Source organism: Branchiostoma floridae, chromosome 3 (genome assembly GCF_000003815.2).
Source record: "Branchiostoma floridae strain S238N-H82 chromosome 3, Bfl_VNyyK, whole genome shotgun sequence".
In the NCBI taxonomy this organism is placed as follows: domain Eukaryota; kingdom Metazoa; phylum Chordata; class Leptocardii; order Amphioxiformes; family Branchiostomatidae; genus Branchiostoma; species Branchiostoma floridae.
In genome coordinates this window covers 7,287,294-7,305,439 of record NC_049981.1, presented here as the reverse complement: position 1 = coordinate 7,305,439, position 18,146 = coordinate 7,287,294, and the positions used below count along the sequence as shown (strand labels likewise).

The 18,146-nt window shown below is 41.6% G+C and overlaps 1 protein-coding gene across 1 annotated transcript in view; it reads right to left on the bottom strand.

The window, feature by feature from the left end:
• The window catches only part of LOC118411318 (mothers against decapentaplegic homolog 6-like), a 42,067-nt gene extending 24,678 nt beyond the window's left edge, over positions 1 to 17,389 (bottom strand). Inside the window, exons 1-3 of the mRNA XM_035813520.1 lie at positions 16,407 to 17,389; positions 15,471 to 15,533; positions 13,362 to 13,430 (exon numbers count right to left, since the gene is read on the bottom strand). Coding sequence (XP_035669413.1) covers positions 13,362 to 13,430; positions 15,471 to 15,533; positions 16,407 to 16,908 — 634 coding nt within the window. The 5' untranslated portion in view covers positions 16,909 to 17,389. The remainder of the gene's footprint in view (positions 1 to 13,361; positions 13,431 to 15,470; positions 15,534 to 16,406) is intronic.
• Between the last annotated feature and the right edge of the window lie 757 nt (positions 17,390 to 18,146).

Below are 18,146 nucleotides of genomic sequence, written 5' to 3'. Positions count from 1 at the left end.
TACCGTCCGCTAACTTGCTGAAGCATAACTAAATGTTATCTACGGAATCTTTTTTACCTGAAATATATGGAAGATTGTCTGAAGTTTTAAGTGTTGATACAAATCTCAACATCAAACTGAAAATTCAGCAATCTGGGAACTCAACATGTATCGTTTGTATTCGCTAATGTCGCATGGATTGCACTCTTATATGTTTTTTACAACTCTCACGAGGGTCCTAACATATAGTATGTAGCGACTAAGTGAAGCAACAACTCATATCTGCTACAACTGCATCGGCGCCGAAGGCTACAAAAGTGCCGCGCTACACGACACGGCGATACATCAACGATAAATAAAGCATGGCTGGGGTTACCGCTTCGTTAGATTGTACATTTGACAAGAAAATAACATTTTTATGCATTTACAACTTGGTTCATGTTTGGTTAATGTGTATCTTTACTGTATCAAATGCCTTCATTGTGGAAAGTTCATAGTTGTAAATGTGTTGTTAATACACAGAGCATATCTATGCATCTCTTCAAAAGCAGTAATTTAACCAAAAGTGCCATTTGAGCCCCACGTAAATCAAGCATTCTGAAAACGTCGCATCATAACATAATTCTTATAGATAAGTAATGCCTGCGATAGTCCTTTTAGGCAGTATAAGGGGCAACAAATCATGCGTAATGTTGTTATCCAGGTCTCTCGTGGCACAATAATAGAATTTGGATGTCGAATATTATTACTGCGGTCTACCAACATTCCTAAATACACAGAGGGTAACGTCAAGCATCTAGACCTTCCTGCGACATTGCTGTATGATTCTTAAATAATCAGATGCCCAGAAATGCAGTTGGGGAAAAATTAATCCCCAGTACATGGACCAGTGCAGGTTAGGTGCAAATAGACACCAGAAATACCTGCACAGCTCCAATTTTACCTGCACTAACCTGTATATACCCAGTACATGGACCAGTACAGGTTAGGTGCAAATAGACACCAGAAATACCTGCACAGCTCCAATTTTACCTGCACTAATCAGTATATACCCAGCCCATGGAACGGTGCAGGTAGACACCAGAAATACCTGCACAGCTCCAATTTTACCTGCACTAATCAGTATATACCCTGTACATGGACCAGTGCAGGTTAGGTACAGGTAGACACCAAAAATACCTGCACAACTCCAATTTTACCTGCACTAACCTGTACAATCAGTTGGTATTTCAAGCCCAGTATATATACCAGTATTCTATACACAAATACAAAGAATAGGATACCGTGTAACACATGGACAACTATGATAATGCTACATCGTATACTATTCAATATGGCTCATGATTCTATCAAGAATTTGAGAAATCATAAACGTCAACCCTTTTCTTTCCTGCCATATTTTTTGTCAACATAGAAAATATTCTGAATTCACATTTTTTTTAAAGGCCAGGCTATGATCGTACCCTCCTCAATAAAGATCAGGGTGCCATCATGGGTTTGGAAAATTGTTACCCTTCGCTAGAAATTCCATCCCCGGCTGTCATTTCGATCAATTTTGGGGCCGTCGGGTCAGGGATGGGTCGTGAGGTGCTGTCTATAGCGGTGCACTCCATATTCATCACATAACGGAATCAGGGAATTCAGGCCAACACTCTCAACTCACTCCTGTTCGCTGTAATTATTGAAATCCCTGCTAATCGCATTTCTGAGAGCATATGATTACTTGAAAGCTTAAAATTGTCATCAATTATTGTACGATGGTAGTGGGTCTGACAGCAGTGCCAGAATTACTGAGGAGTTCAGTTCTTGAACCAGGCATAAAATATTCAAACAGTCTTGCTTCAAATAAATGGAAAGATTGACTCAAAAAATTTTAAGGATATCAGTCTCCTTGCACAACCAAAGAAAAGAATTTACCTGTGAACAATGATGAACAGTGGCAACTATTCAAGGATTTTCATATACAGAAGCTGCTCTTATAGATAAGTATCTAGATGAATTTCAAGTATAAAGTCATTACAGTATTGACAAAACAGACGGTATCAGAGAACCGATTAAAATTCCTTACCAATAACCAAGGTCAACTGACTTCTGATAAAACCGGTTCATTTGCATTTCATAGCATTACTGTTACTTCCACCCAAATTCCATCTTTAACGCCCCCTAATTCACTCAGTTGTTTTACAGGCCGTTCGCCAAAGGAAAGACGTTTGGAGGTTTATCGCGCCATAATATACGGATTATCGACAAAAGAACGACAAAAGCGCACTTTCTTACTTCAGTTACCGTTCAGAATCAGATCGTTAGCCCAACAGAGAGACTGTCAATACTCTTAGCAAAGTCTATCTTTCAACTTTAACTACTTAGGAAAATATGTGATACCTAGTAAATCGTACCTTGCTAAGGTATGCACAATACGGCACTTGTAAAATGGTTATACAGTGTAGATTCCCTGCCAATAAAGTTGAAATACTTTCAGTAATATGGAGTCGAGCCAACGTGACTGTATATAAGCTGGATATCAATTCGTTTACAAGACTGAATTTATTGTAATGAACATAAATTAAGTTTATGGGGGAAAATAACGATAGTACATAAACCAGCAATTGTTGTGACAAGAAAAGTCATAATATAAATATTGTATCGTGTTGAAAAATCTGCGTACTGAGAAATGTGTAACAACTTGAGCTAGTTTGAATTTGCCAACTAAAAAGTTATTCTAGGCATGAGCCCAACTTGTTGTTAAACAATTTGAACCAAGGGGCGAAATGCTTGGTTGCTCAGGACAGTGGAATTTTTCATGTCAACTACCCACATACAAGAATACCTTCAGACTCTGTGTATCAACTGGGAAATCTTGGACCGAGTCCAATTCTTAGGTTAGTGTAGCAAAAATAAGTCTTATTTCTGGGTTCTCAAGGCAGAAAGAAGCTCTGTTTGATTTTCAAGGTGTCGCAAAGGTTAAGTGTCTGAAATACGGATTCTTTAGGCAGCTCGCTTTTGTTTGACGTAATAAGGTTATAAACACAGATGGAGTGATTGTTAAACTCTTAAGGATCTCACACTTGCCTGGCAGGCATTCTGACAGTTACACACCTTATCTTCAAATTTGCAAGTCTGTAAGGTCCTTCTACAATAGGCATTGTAACATTTAGATATACAGCAATATTATGCAGCCTAAAACTCAACCCTGGTTGCCCAATATTCAACCAAAAACTGAAAAGGATTTCAGGCCCTGAAGTTATTTGTTGATCATTTTAGGCAATGGAATATGATGCTACACTACGTACCATAAAATTTCAGCACATATTTTAAATTCAGGTATTAGTTTTGGTCAAATTCATCAATATTCGCATGTTTGGAAGGAGTTTTGTTCTCCCTAGAGTTAAATCTTTGCTCAGAATTTCTGTGCAGGGTTACTGGGATTTATATCTGGTAGCATTTCCCTTTAGCTTACCCCCCAACCCTGTACCTAACCCCAACTTCTCCAGAGGGCAAGTCTGCAAGCACCCCCATCCACCCCTGCAAAGTGGCGACCTGTTCCTCCCATTAACAGCAAAGCCCTGCCTAGCGCCTCCGCATACGCTACGCACTGATAGCGCGGCCACCCCACGATTCATAAACCCGTACGCAAAATGCCCACTTTTATCCGCTCATTCGGAGACGAAATTCGCCGCTCACATGCGATCTTGAGAGAGATAGGGACCCACACCATGTTTCTTCTTCATGTATGTATTCTGCAACGCCTCTACGGGGGCAACTGCAGACAATCTTGATAAATTGGCAGACCGTAGGTTATTTAGATAGGCTGAACGAACACTAGTGGGTAGTCGCCTTCATGGTTTAAATCCTGGCTGGCTATTTCCCCTTGACTTTGTCCCCCCGCGCCGCTGACAGAATTGGTTTTGAGACCGCCTGAGCCGTGTACAAACGATAACCCATCTACCCATTTTGCAGCGAGATCCCGAGTTTAGGACTCACATCGTTCCTTGTCAGGAATCTGGCGCAAAGATTGCGCGGACGTCTGCTATGAGTCGCTCACCGGTCAATAGTGGAAACGAGCTACAAACGATTCCGGCCTCGGCTTGCTTTATTGCGAAGTTGTTCAGCCTGGAAACCTGTGATCTCCCCGAGATTGGCAAATCGCGAGCGACAAGGAAATTGACACAAAATGCAGTTTTGTATCTCTTGGGAGGGGCTGAAGTTATGAGTGGATTTCTCTCATTTGTGCAGCTAAGTGGAGTCTAAAAGGTTCCATTTCAGCTTGCTCCTACAAAAAAGAAACCCTCTTGTGACTCAATATGCTCAAAATTTACAGTTCAACTTAAAATAATGAGCACCTTTGCATAACGACCACCTGGTCGCTGATATGCAGTCAAACCTGTACAACTGACTACCTCCACGTTAGTGCCTCTTTCCCTTAGATAATTTTCCCCATTGACGTAAGCTTTCTTTAATGACAACCCATTTTTGGCAAGCCCATTGCAAAATCACGTTACACAGGTTTGGATGCAAAAAAACTGTCATTTTTCCTCAGTAATACATTCATTAAATCCAAAGTTTCAGAGCCCACTACATAATAAGCCATCCTTATTTATCTTCCTTGTATCCTAGCGTCCTAACAAGTGGTGTCATCTGACCCTGTACTGTTTAAACAAGGCTAAATTGCATCTTGGATTGCCTAGAAGATATTGGCCCTCCACTGACAAAGCAAGCAAACTGTATATCAATCTGGACATATCATTTATAAGGTGAAGGAATTCCCTGTAAATTCCTGTAAAATATTAACGCACCAGGGATCAAAATTCCCTGCAGTGCTGCAAGTAGTTTCAAACTCAAAGTACAAAGACTTTCTTCAGAGTCAAATATGTACTAGTGATTACCTCTAGATAGAGTCAAACCAGAACATGAGAAAGAGAGTCAAACCAAAACATGAGAGAGAGAAGAGAGAGAGAGAGAGGGGGAGAGAGAGAGAGAGAGAAAGAGAGAGAGAGAAAGAGATTTTATTATAACTAGTTTTTTTCAACACACACAATCCACTCTTTGGTGATTTCTCAATGAGTTCACCATTGAATCCTGTCTATAGCAATCACCAGTCCACATATTCCCAGTCCTTTGAGTTGTCTCCTCACAATTTTGACCCTATTTGAGCCCCGTCAACATAAGACCCTGTCTCCAGGTGCGAGAAGAAGGCCATCTTCTTCAAGAAATGAGCTCCGAGTCGTAAATCAAGCCAGACTGAAGTGTTTGCCGAGAAATGCTCTCTGTATTTATGGCCGCGCCTCTGACGCAAGCATCGCACCGTCGAGGGGCCAGTAAGATTTTCGCTGACTGCAAATTGAGTTTTCCTCAAGGCCTGTACGCTCCAGACAAATTACAACGCCAGTTCACCGAGCAAGGCATTAGGGGCTTGTAATTATAACTATTGACAAGAGCCTGCGAAGATATACTTCTCGACGCCACCCCTAATGCCAAGTGCCAATTATACGAGCTCAAGAAAAAGGAGAGCCGACAACGCAAACTTGTCTTCTTTGAAGAAGAATACACCAGAGCCTAAAAGGAAGTTGATGCGGATTTGCCAAGATATAGGATGGGATTGTATATCTTCTGCACTCCAAGGACAAGTGAAAGATATAATCTGACACTAAAACAGGACAGAAACAGGATCTGAATAATATACAGACCTACAAGTACAAGAAGCTACGAAGTTGTATCAGTTTTTCCTTAGCTAAGGCTTGTTGTCTTCAGATCAAAAGCAAAGAAATCAAGTCTAAACTTCACATCCTAAACTCTTTAAAAAAAGACAACTACGAAACACAAATGAAACAATCTCTTTTTAGCACAGGTGCCCTGAAAACTAGTTGATATCGGATTTTCTTTTGTAATGCACACCCCTTACCAAATACTATGAAATTTAGTGACAACTTTTTAACTACCCCAAAAAAGCAACAAATCAAGACAGGCAAACGTGGTAAAATTCCTAGAGCACTTTAAGTCTCAATCGGATAATGGTTTATTTTCTAGCTCGCTCCTTACACACGGGGTACAAGACAAACGATGCGTCGACGACACGCGTCCTCTCAGCCAGATAAAAGCATCCGAATAATTGAGGAGCCATCTTCCCTTCAGGTGAAGTCGCGTCCTATCAGCGTTCTACTAGAAACATCGACATACGTCTTCCTAACGCGCGGGCATAACTCTCCCCGAGTGGTGCCTGCGAGCGGGGGTAAACGTAACGGCGGCGAACGCACTTCGCGACGCTGCCCCGCACATTATTGAGTAGCCCGGCATAACAGCCCTGCTTAACCGTGACAAATTGTGTCTACGCTTGACTTGGAAGGGAAAAAGACAAGGGTTTGTTTGCTGTTGATATTCCTGAATGCTAAAGACTACTGGATGTACTACAATACCCATTGTGCAATTAGGACGTATATAATAGTTTTGACAAGGCTACTTATAGCAGGGCTCGAAATACTTTTTTTAGCAAAACTGCACTTAGTACCTGCACTGGTGCAGGTAACTTTGAAAATTACCTGCACCAGACAAATTTTACCTGCACCACTCTGAACTTAAAGGAAGTATGGATCATACTAAAATTCTTCAGGAAGGAACCGTTGCTACTTTTTTCTTTTATACTGTGAACTGTGAAAAGAAAAGGTACATGACGTTTGTTTAGAGCAAATTCTATTAGAGCTTGAGATGTGATAAAGGTGACAAACCCACCCGTTGACCCAAGACTAAAATAAAGAATTGTGGAATTGGAAAGCTTCCTTCTAAGCCTGACAAATTTCTCTTTTATGGCCAATTCTATCGTAAGTCATATCATAACATTAAGATTCATGTCAACCGCTCCTTGAGATGCTACAGGAAGACCTACGACCTATCGTCTTCAGGGTCTGGAGAGATCCTCTGACATCTTGGCCACAGCCAGTCACCATAATTGAATATATGAGTCCAGGCTCTGGTGTGTTCCTTAGGGGCCTGCTGGCATATCTGCTTCATTCTGCTCAGTAATTCATACACCAGTCCGACTGGGCTCCTCGCAACCTCACAATCTTCCGCTGACAAACGTTTTTTATCCATCAGTCGAACAAGAGGGGGAAAGTGGCTTGGAGTATGAAATCTATACATTGTTACTGCACCTCAAATCAAAATGCTGAAATTTAACATCAACTGACAAGAATTGAACCCTTTGTATTCCCATCCTCATAAAAATTGCCATAAAAAGGCATCATAACAGCCTTAGCAATAATTTTCCATAGAATTTTCTCATATACAAGGCCTTGTTAGGAGGGGAGGTAATAGGCTGATTTGAAAAAAAGTACATGCCCCCCTCCCACTAAAACCACCATAACAAGTTCTAACCAAGCGTCTACAACTGAGCTGGGTTTTTCTTTACCTCCCAGACCAAAAGTTGACCTAAATTTTCCGTTTGGAGGGGTGAAGGGGCTGTCTGATTTAAAAAAAGCACCCCCTTTGAGCACGCAAACAGCCCCCTCCCCCCCAAAAAAAAAACACACAACGAACTCTGAGGAAACAATAAAAAGCCAGTTTAACTGTTGAGAGTTGGGTGACTTTCCCACACCCACATATTCCCTGTACATCACTCAGAAAACCTCCTGCCAAACCAAGTGGAGTCACCCAGTCTGTATGTCTGACTAGTGTACTGTGGACTTGTATGCTCTAACCCTGCCTGTAAGTGAAAAGTTGTGAGATGCATGGACAATTTCAGAATGGTAAGTCACTTGATAACAAAGTTCTTTGTACATGTAACCAAGCATTTGTACCTAATCTGAGTTTTGGTGACCATCTTGTGTTCATTGGGGCAATACTGTGGTATAAACACTTATTTACAAAGAACCTTATTACTTATACATACGTTGTAAGTTTGGGTGATCATTGACAAACGAGGTAAAATGGGTAAGAAAAATCAGTTTCAGACTTCAACTTTGACCTACTGATATCACAAAAGAAAACAGCCATTTACAATTTTAAGTTTTTAATAGGAAGCAAGTTAATTGACTTTATTTCGACTATATCTACAAAGAAGAAAGTATCCCTCTATCTACTCCCTGGAAGTATACATTCTTCTTAAAGGGATACTTTCTTCTCAAACTGTCAAAATGTTCTCAAAATGTTGATCGTCCAGTTCGGAATCATTCTAAATCCGACAACCAACCAATTGAGCCTTGAAGGCAATAACACAACAGACAACCTTTATAAAACTGAAGCAAAGCCTGTTCCCACCCCCAAAACTACCTACCAACAAGGAGCCTTCCCCCAAATCCCTGCCCAATCTCATCAATTTCGACAGAAAATTGGCCGCGGCTCAACAATGAGTTTGTTGGAAAGGGGTGTCTCTATACAGGAGCCCTGTAGTCTGCAGAATGTTGGCCTATTGTCAAGTGTATTCCTACAACTGATCCCAAAATCCCAGTACTCAAGAATTTCACCTTTGCCGTTTATAAAGAACACAATATGCGGAGGGGCGCTGTTGTCTGTTTCTCTATGTTGTGGACAACAACATTCCGTTTGGAAGATTCTCCTCCGTAATTTTCGTGTTTTTTCTGAGAGCCAAAATTGTGGGTTTGGAGGTCCAGTCGAGAACACTGAAAAACCTTGCTTTATCAATTCTGAAAAGAGCTACAAAGTCATGAATTTCAATGTTTTGAGAGTTAACTTTAAATCCGTAGGTTTCAAACACCCTGGAGTCAGAAATTGTCAGAGCTTGAGACGTAGGCTCTCTTTCTAGCTCCTGTTGTCATCTTGTCCACTTTCTTAAATTTCCTACCTTAAAATGTCAACCAAGGACCAAGTACATGAATTTAAAGTGGGCCAAAGATGACAACATTCAGCCAAAGGCTCCCAGTTAGAAACACAGCCAAGAAAATGAATAGTTTTACCTTTTCACTCAGAAATATCAGACAAATTGCTGTGGATCAAGTTAACAAACTGTAGTTGTCAAATATGCATACATTCTCCAGAAATTCCCAAAAGAAAACACCCAAATTTACTCGTAAATGTCATAGAAGCAATGTAATGCATAGGAGTGGCCAAAAGAATGTCTCGTACAACTTTAACACCCAATTTTACTCCAAAATGTCATAGAAACAATGTAATGCATAGCAGTGGCCAAAGATGTCTTCTACAACTTACAAGAAATGTCTGTGAAACAATGAAGCACATTGGAGTGGCCAAAAGATGCCTGTTTTCCCCCAGAAATGTCTGTGAAACAATGAAAGACATTGGAGTGGCCAAAAGATGCCTGTTTCCCCCCAGAGATTCCCAGTGAGAAGCCCATGTGAGCTGATTAGCGGGAAATGTTTTCTGTCTGCGGCCGGGAGCCAGCCAGTCTGACAAACTTGCCCCGGCTCATCCCGGGAACCGCCGTGTCCGCCAGATTCCCATCTACGACTAACCGCTGCCGAGAGACTCCGCTGGCCAGACGTTATTAAACCCCTGCTCCGAGTTCCGCCTATACTTATTTAGAAGGAAGTATCTTTGGCGAAATTAGCTGACCCCTATCAGCAAAAAAAATAACAGCCAGTGAAGTTGATACAGATATATAAAGCACAGACTCTTACAAAGATGCTACTCCAATTCTAGTTGACTGTGAACTTGGTAAATTTTACATACAATCTTTGAGTAAAATCCAGTACAGTAACCCAAAGTTGCTCCTTGAGCCTTGTCTTGTATTGTCCATCATATTTTTAAAACAACAACTTAGAATCAAACTGTGTACTAATTACAAAATTTCCACCCTCGCTATTTTCATGTTGAACTTCAAGTTTAGCATATCTTTTTCAAACCAAGGAAGAACCGATAAATCAAATTATTATGGCCCAACTTTAACACAAAAACCTACCAATGGTAGAACACCAGACAACTTTTATTCCAGAACTGAAGCAAAGCTGGTTTCCCTTGCAGGAGTTTTGCATCCACACAAAAACTTGGCTATAAGAAACAGTGCACAGGGGAGGCCAGGCATGCTAGCAATGGCAACGTTTCCCCAAAGGTTTGATCCCTGCTTGTATAAAGTGAAAGGCCTCAGGCGCTCCACTGCTAATGAGAAGGGACCTGGCAATGGAAGGGGCGAAAACAAGGTGCCGTTGTCATGGCAACCCACATTTCACACAACCTCCTGATGACCTTGAGTTTGGTCGAAGAACCCTTAGAGGGCACCTTGTGGAAAAATAGAAGCATTCGCCCCTTCTTGGGGCCATAATCTTTGACTAAAAATGGCTTGGATGTTGAGGTGTCTAGAGTTTCCAATCCGGCATCTGGATCAAGAAGTCGTGGGTTCGAATCCAGGGCTACCATTTAGTTACATACATGTACATATTATAAGGTGTTGCAGTCTTTTAGAGCTACTCAATGCTGGGCCTAGTTATGTAAGGACATAAGTTACTTATTGACCACATATCCTATACTACAAGAACTACTGTGAGCATTCCTCTTGAACAAGTGCTGAAGAAAGAAACAAAACTTGCAAACACTTTATGAAAAGTTTGGGACAAACATTGGTCTGCAAAGTCTTAGAAGACGGAAACAAAAAAACTTTTGAGCTTTTCCAAAAATGCAGTTCAATGACCCAAAGTTCTGCTGAACCTACAAAGATAGGTAACTTATTTATTCTACACCTTACACTAAGAAAAACACAGTATTAGAACTAGTTTGAAATAATACTGGTAGGTCAAAAGAACTGTTATGGGACTCTTCGTTAGCAATGAAATAATTTTTGTGGTAATAAAATCTCAGCATTACTAATTTTCAAACAAAGGTAATGGTTTGAGAATATTTTCCCAATTTGCTTGTCTGGGAATTTTGTCGAACTTCTCTAGACCTAAACCTAGCTCTAGCGAGAGAATTGAGAATACACCAACACTCCCAAACACTTTCCAGAATGCAGCTCTTTACCCCTTGGTTCTGTCCAACAGAACAAAAGGCCTGAGGTCAGTGTGCATTGTGCCACAGGCGACGCTTTCTCCTCCGCACAAAAACAAACAAGCCGGTTGAATTCGTCCCCTTTTCAACCTTCGTTTGACCTACTTTAACTCGCCCAAAGCGTCTCCCCTTGAAAAAGGAGCTTCCTTTGGTCAAACTGTAATCAACGGAAAGAACACGAGTTCTTAAAACTTGTCTTATACCGTTTCTGTTGTTAAGAAGCAAAACTACAATCTACAGTGCTCTCTTCCACCCCACACTAGCCCACAAGAAAGGGATATTTGTGTTCCTACAATAAAGTTAGTTTGACCCTTGCCCCCTGGGGACCAAACTGACAGGTATGTAGGCCCAGCCCCTGCCTTGCCACCATGCCTTTTCTTCCACAAATAAATACCTCCCTGGATAAATCACAGGAAGGCAGAGGGCAAGGAAAGAAACTTTCGCACAAGAAGTTACTAGTATATTTCCACCAATTGATGTTTCTAAAATAGGGACAGCAGTTGTGAAAAGATCAGCTTAAAATTCTTTGCTATTGGCACAATTATTTCAAGGAAGTCTTGAAATTGTGTCCTTCTTTCCTCTCTCAAGCTCGAATCTAAAAAAGAAGATTTCATCTTCTGCTGCTTTTAAAGACCAGCTCTAATACACCCTTCTTGACAGCCATCTTTCTTTGCTACCTCGCTGCTTGCAATAAGCCTTCTGGTAAATTCATTCCAAGAAGAAGATTTAAAACATTTCAGTCTCAAACAGATCTCTTGAACTTAAGTTAAGACCCTGAATTCTTAGACAGGGCAAACTGTCAACTAAAACAGCATTATGTTAGTATGCCAAACATGTGCGGAGAGTCTTAGGGAAAATATGCTTTTCTGACAACCACAAAATCCTCTTCCAGAGAGGTCTCGCACAAACTCGCCCTCAATTCGTCAAGGCTTTCTCTGCGTAGCCCCCACTTTTCAGGCACTTGACATTCCTGGGAGTTTTCCAACCCAGTAGTTTTGACGAATGTAAATGACAATAGCGACACGGGAAGAGAGATTGCATATTCAGTCGCACTGGGCTGCAGAAACCCTGCAAAGCACGTGTAACAACACCCTAAATGCCTGCAAGCGGTTCTGATAATTCGGTTAGGTCAGGATTGATCGAACAATTCCAGTGATTGAGTCCCCTGTTAGAACTAGAGCTACGCAAGTCTGCAAGGGCATTTGTAATGCAGTCTTTGCGGGGCCGTTTTGCTGACAACTCCTGAACTCACGAGTGCTACAAATCCGAGAAAACTGGCTTCAAGTCTCCTTGTCACAATTAAGAGCTAATGAATTTTCCAAGACATTTGTAACAAAGTCTTACCGGAGCGATTCTGCTGACAAGTCCTTAGCTATAATTCCAACTGGATAAAAATCTCCTTGTTACAACTTATACAGTCTTATGAAACATTTTCAGCAATTTCTTATCTATAATTTCTCAAGAGTGCTATACGACCAAGCAAACATGTCTAAAACATTTTCAGGCCATCCTTTACAAAACCATTTCTAAAAGTTTTGAAGTAACAACTCCTGAACTATAATTCCTTGAGAGAGCTACAAATCCATGAAAACTTTACAAGGATTCTTCACAGTAGTGTAGAAATAATTTTTGGCATTGAGTAAAAATCTTGCTATGACTGCTTGACACAAGCAGTGGTTGTTGGCACTGTGGTGTAAAATGTTGGACAGTGGGCTGGTATGTTGTATGTGTGTTACATGTGTCTGTGGTGAACGCCACAACCACAATGTTAGCTCTACCACTGGTCATCTGAAGTCTAGAGGAAAGTAAATGTAGCTGTCGTAACGTGTCATTCCTACGTCTAACAATTATAGCTTGTCTATCACTCTTTGACTGTTTTTAAAAACGGAAGAATATGCCAGTACCACTACCAGTTCAAGTGAAATTCAGGACTTCTGACATTATGCCCTTTGAATTCAGAAAAAATGACTTCTATTGTAGGGAAGACTATCTACTGTAGATGTAACATTAACACACTAAGACAAACAAACAGGATTCTTACAGAATAGGTATCAATAATCAAAGCTGGGGAAGCTGTACTTAAATGATCTTTCTTGGACAAGGATGATATCTTAGCTTTTGCTGGAACTCCTTGCTAGGACTTGAAAAGGAGTAATAGTCAGAGCTAAGACCAACTAAAGAAAGCAGACCTAGACAATACTAAGGATAGCTAGAGACAGATATACATCTTAGTCAGGACCTAATATATACTACGATACCTATCCCATCCATGTATCAAAAGACCTTGTAAACTTCACAACTGACTTGAAGTGTGTGTATCTTTCTACCTTCTTGGGAGACACACAAAGAAGTTGGAAGAAGCAGTAACTTGATGAGAAGAAACACCAATCTTAACTACTATGTTCTTCTAAGATTTTCGGAAGAAAATGTGAACTTACCGGAAGTTGAAGGGGGAGGGGGGTAGAGGGACGGCGAGGCACCAGTTTCTGTACTAGAACTAACAGATTCTGCAAAAACAGAGGAAAAACATGTGTTATCAAACAACGTCAACACAACAATCTTCATTTCCCTCTTTTTTTGACACTCAAAAGTAAAATTAAAAAAAGAAATCACGATGAAAACAGAGGGCTGGGAGGAAAACGTGAGTCAAATTTTTTTCAAACCCTTCTTTTTTTGTGTAACAATGTACAAACTTTTTCCCCTCAGATTCTGTTTTCATTTTGGTCTTTCAGTTTACCAAAAGTCTTCTTGAAAACATTAACGAAAACAATCTACCTCTCTTCAGTATATAGTAAAGATCTATGTTGATCTACAAATTCAGTATTATTATCATTATCCTAATCCAAGTAGCATCAAATTAAATCATATAACTTGGACATATATCACAAGTTAATCGAATACTGTAAGTTCATTTATTTTCACAGGTTGGTTTCATGGTTAGAAAATGAGGTTTTAACAGTATTTTAAGTTTGCAGTTGAAATAATTTTGTAGTACAGTAATACATATTTTTGGTGTCACGAGGAAAGTTCTGAAAACCATGACAATGAAACCAATGCAAAAGTTTAAAGATTTTACAGTAATTGACCAGACTGCACCATACATTTTCCATGGTTGGTCAGACATAGCGATTAGCATACATTTACTCAACAAGTAGTTCAGAGGTCACACAAAAACCTAACAAACCCTGACCTCCCAACCAAGGTCTTCCAACAAGACTCCTACATTGTTTTTCATGTAGGTGGTTAAACTTAATGACGTTCTTACCTCTGCCAAGTTGTCTTGGAAGGGATTGTGTTTTACTTTTAGATGTGTGTGTGAGTAAGTTAGTATGTTTGTGAACAAGGGGACTTGAAACAAAGTTACCAACATTATTTGCCTGTTGTCTTTTTGGTTGCTACTGACTAGGCTTTGAACGATGTAGTGTTTTCGGCAACATTGGCTCACTCTTAAACTAAGCATTCTTAAACTAAACCTTCTTTTAAGACTACGAACTACCAATACTTCCTATATGAAGTAAATATTTGAATGCTACGCAAGTAACATTGATAGAAGTTCCCGCTTTCAAACCAGTTTTGGTAGTATGTCTAGATGCATTCTTTTTTGTCATTCTCAAATTGGAATTGGAGAAATACTTTTATAACATACATTTCAAGAAAATCTCTTTTATATTCAAGGAATCTAAACACCTTATCATATTTGTTGTGTTTCATTTTAATATAAAAATATCTTTCAGAAAATACAGGTGTCGCTAAGCATTTCATGAAACAGACAAATCATGCAATTGTAAGACATTGCCTTTACTATGGTAAAGATATTGGCTCAAGTTTTCACTGTTTAGAGTTTGTGGAATCTTTGTTTTTGTTCTTGCAAATAACTGTATTCAATTCTTTTATTCCTGGTATTTTGTTGATTCTAATCTTGGTATGGCAGACAACAAAACTTGACCAAAAACACATCCGAAAAACTGGTGTTATGGCTTCCTGAAAAGGTAGCGACAGACAAAGTTTTCGCAGTGTGGATTAAACGCTTTGCGCATGCAACAATTGGCATTGTTTTTCTTGCACTTGTTCAACTTTTCTTGGCCTTCAAGCCAACCCAAACCTTGGCACGGCCCCAAAAGTTGAACCACTACAAAGTTCAATCCAGTCCAAGCTACCGTCAACTTTCTCTACCTAAAATCTGCATTCATAATAAAAATGAGTTTGCAAAATTCTTTTGTTTGAGTTTTGTCTCCAACTCGGAATACACATGACTGTTTGCAAAACCACAGACACTGTCTCCTAGATTATCTAAATTGATAAAGCCATCTTTGTTTGATCAAGGATTTCATGTCAAAAACAACTGCATATCGCTTTCCCTACATTTTCTTCAGGTGTTTCTTAAACTTTTCTTTAAGTTGATGGGAATAAGAGTAGATTTTAAACAGGCCTAGAAGAAAGTATTCCAAGTATTAGCGTTGGTTAGGTCGTCTGGACACTGTCGTTCGCACTCAATCGTTTCCCATCAATTTAAAAACCTGCAAATTCTTTTCTTTTTTGCACCATACCTTCTGGACTGAGGCTCCTGAGTCTATCCAGCGGAAATCTGGAATACGGCGGTGGCGGACTTTCTGTAAAAAATAAAACAGAAGAAGGGGAAATTTTGTGAGATAATGTGGATGTGGTAGGACACAGGCAGGCTTTTTTTCCCTTCCTACCAGCAGGGCCCGGCGTTAATTGCTGCCTGTCGCTTGGCCACGATAAGAGGCGGTCTCTCTGGCGCCACCCTGGCCCGGCCATCGCCAATTCACATCTTCAGACGCCGCTTTCATATTCTAATTACCCGCCTGTCCCGGAAAAACAACGCACACAACCACACACAAAAACCCGCTTCTAAAAACTCTACCATTCGATCAATTTTCTCTTCGCTTTGAGGCTAGATTGGGTCGTTTGGGGGTGTAAGAGGGGCGAAATTTGTAAAGGAATCGGTAATGTTTTGGCTAATCTAATCAGCATGGCATGATAGCACTGCACGCTTAAAATGGGGCCGCCAGGATTTAGTTACAGGCGGGGGAGGAGCCACTAACTTTTCCCTTTCCTTTCTCTTCAAGGCTACAACTTTACCAGCTTGCAACATTAATATAATAAAAACGTTACTTTTGTTGCGAAATGGAGCAATCACTGCTTGTGTGGTTGGTACAAATCCGTGATAATTAGTGGTCATATTTCCATATTCAGATCAATAGGTTTTGCTAAGGTTCAGCGCTGTGCTGTGCCCCCGGCGTGTCACTGAAATGTTTTGGCTGAAGCTCATCCATCATTTTCTCCAACTTGTAGCAAACTTCGTGAAAGTGCCACAAAACTGTGGCAAACTTCGATAACAGAGGTAGGAACACGTAGGAAAATGTTACAACTGTTTGTGGAATTTAAAGACGGGAGGTTTTGAATGGGGGTAAAGTTAAAAAGGGAAGATTATAATAGAGGGGTTGTTTTGAAAAACGAACCTGGTCCGCAGAGCCTGGTGTAGTGGTACGGGTTACAGCACACTGTTGGGCCGCAATCTCCGTCCTGTTGTCCGTAACTTTGGCAGCACATGAGGGTTTTGAGTTGGTGAGGATGTTGTAGATCTGTCCACCTCCACAAGAGGCATGTTAGCACGTGTGGGGCGACTGTCCTGCGCCCGATCCTGACGTCGGGCCGAGGGAAGTGCACACACCCCGACTCCAACCCTCCCCTCGACTCGACGGTCTGGACTAACAACTCGAGCTGGCGCTCTTTTAGCCTCTTCAGGACCGAGAAAGTCACCGATTTGAGCTCGGGGTCGTCTTCTGGTTTTCCTTGGCCACAGGAGTGAGCAGAGTCGGAGGCCTGGCATGTGGAGCCGCCGCCGACTTCGGAGCCGGACCCGCTCGACTCGTCCTCGCCCTCCCCATCTCCACCGGACCTCCGGGCCACCCGAGCTCGCCACAACCGCCGGACTAGGCCCGATCTTCGCGACCGGAACATGCGGTCAGGAGGGCCACAGCACCCCGAGCAACACGCATAGGGACATCCGAGGCACGACTGCGGCCACACGGCGAAGCCGAACCGAAGGGAACCGCCGCACCTTCCAAGTCGCAGGAGCAAGACTACCGCTTCCACGGTGGGTGCCCACCCAGGCAGGGGACGACTCGCGCTCTGTCTCCGCAGCGTTCCCCGCACTAACTCCGCTCGCGCGCGCGATCGGGGACTCCAATCCACCGGACACCGACAGACCCGTACAGACAACTTCCTAAGGCATCGATGGGTGCCAAAATCCTGGGATGTTGGGTTCGAATCCGACTACAGGAGGCACGAAAGCGACGCGGTACCGGGCTGGATTTTGCCTCCACTGCTGCGGAGTGTCTAGACACCGAAAACACGGCCCCAATTTGCAGCCGTCCTGATGGCGGGGAGCTGCGCGCTGATTGGTCCGTGCGGCGGCAGCGCGTCTAGACGTTTTGGCGCGCTCCGCCGATGGGTGCGCAAATAACAGATCACATTACCGGCCACCGGCTGTCACGCCAAACCGACTGCACTCCCTCGGAAGGATTCAAATCATTAAAAACGCTCAAAAATATCAAAAACTCTACTTCTTACCAATTCGGTTCTCAGCGTATGTCTGGTAACATTTTAGCAAATAAATCAACGCGTGACAAAAGTAGAGGCTGTTGTATTTACCTAACATCACCCCTACGGCTAGAAATGCATTCAGAAAAGTCAAACATGTCATGAAAACTTTTCTTTTGAAATCTGGGGTCACTGGAAACGTTTGTCTAAGTCAGAGTATGACGGGATGGTGAACAATGTCTTATTCGATCTTTTTGCAAAACGGTAGAATTGTGTTGCCCGAACAACCGGAGGAGTTTTGCAGTCTCTACCTCCTAACATCTGCTTGGAAGTCACCGCTAAACGCATCGGCACCGACTTTCAATGATACGATAACCAAAAATATGTGTGTTTTTTTTTCCTACTAGATCCCATATTTTTGAACCCTATCAAAGTATGACGACCATTGTACGCTCTTTTTTTCAATATTCTTCCTTCGCACGATCTTTTGCGTTTTGTTACCATGGCAACGACGCATGTGGAATCTCCAATAAGTGAGCAAGACAGAAAAGCGCAACTCCACCAATAATGACAAAAGTATTTTTGCCTACATTGGAGAAAAAAAGAAGAAGAAGGCACGAATCTGAAGAAATTTAGACAAATTGGTCTCCAGTTTC